Source organism: Penaeus monodon, chromosome 27 (assembly GCF_015228065.2).
Source record: "Penaeus monodon isolate SGIC_2016 chromosome 27, NSTDA_Pmon_1, whole genome shotgun sequence".
Lineage (NCBI taxonomy): Eukaryota > Metazoa > Arthropoda > Malacostraca > Decapoda > Penaeidae > Penaeus > Penaeus monodon.
The window spans coordinates 29,457,205-29,457,572 of record NC_051412.1 but is presented as its reverse complement, the minus strand read 5'-3'; the positions used below and the strand labels follow the sequence as shown (position 1 = coordinate 29,457,572).

Genomic DNA, 368 nt, shown 5'->3' with positions numbered 1-368 from the left:
AGAAAAAAATCAGAAATACATAGTGTACCAAATCCCACCTTGCCGTTGCAGAGGGAAGCAATCCCTGGAAACCATCTGTCTTGTTCTCGCCTACAAGGTCAAATACCCCAACAACTTCTTTATTCTCCGTGGCAACCATGAATGCGCCTCCATAAACAGGTCAGTAAATGAAGCAACGTTTTATGACTGAGACTAAGTTCAATTTGATACGGGTCAGTAGTTAGCGAAAGGATTATGTTGTGTTGCTAAACTGTAAGAAAACGAAATCAGTAGTTTATGACAGCATGTTCGCTAACACATCACGGAAACTAAGGTCAGCAGTTTATGAATAAGTATATACCATGTTAATTATCTATAACCCCCCCCCC

General features: G+C 40.5%; 1 protein-coding gene across 1 annotated transcript in view; it reads left to right on the top strand.

Annotated features, from left to right (window-relative positions):
- LOC119590758 (serine/threonine-protein phosphatase PP1-2-like) overlaps positions 1-368 on the top strand; it is a 25,270-nt gene that overhangs the window by 20,701 nt on the left and 4,201 nt on the right. Inside the window, exon 3 of the mRNA XM_037939469.1 lies at positions 49-159. Coding sequence (XP_037795397.1) covers positions 49-159 — 111 coding nt within the window. The remainder of the gene's footprint in view (positions 1-48; positions 160-368) is intronic.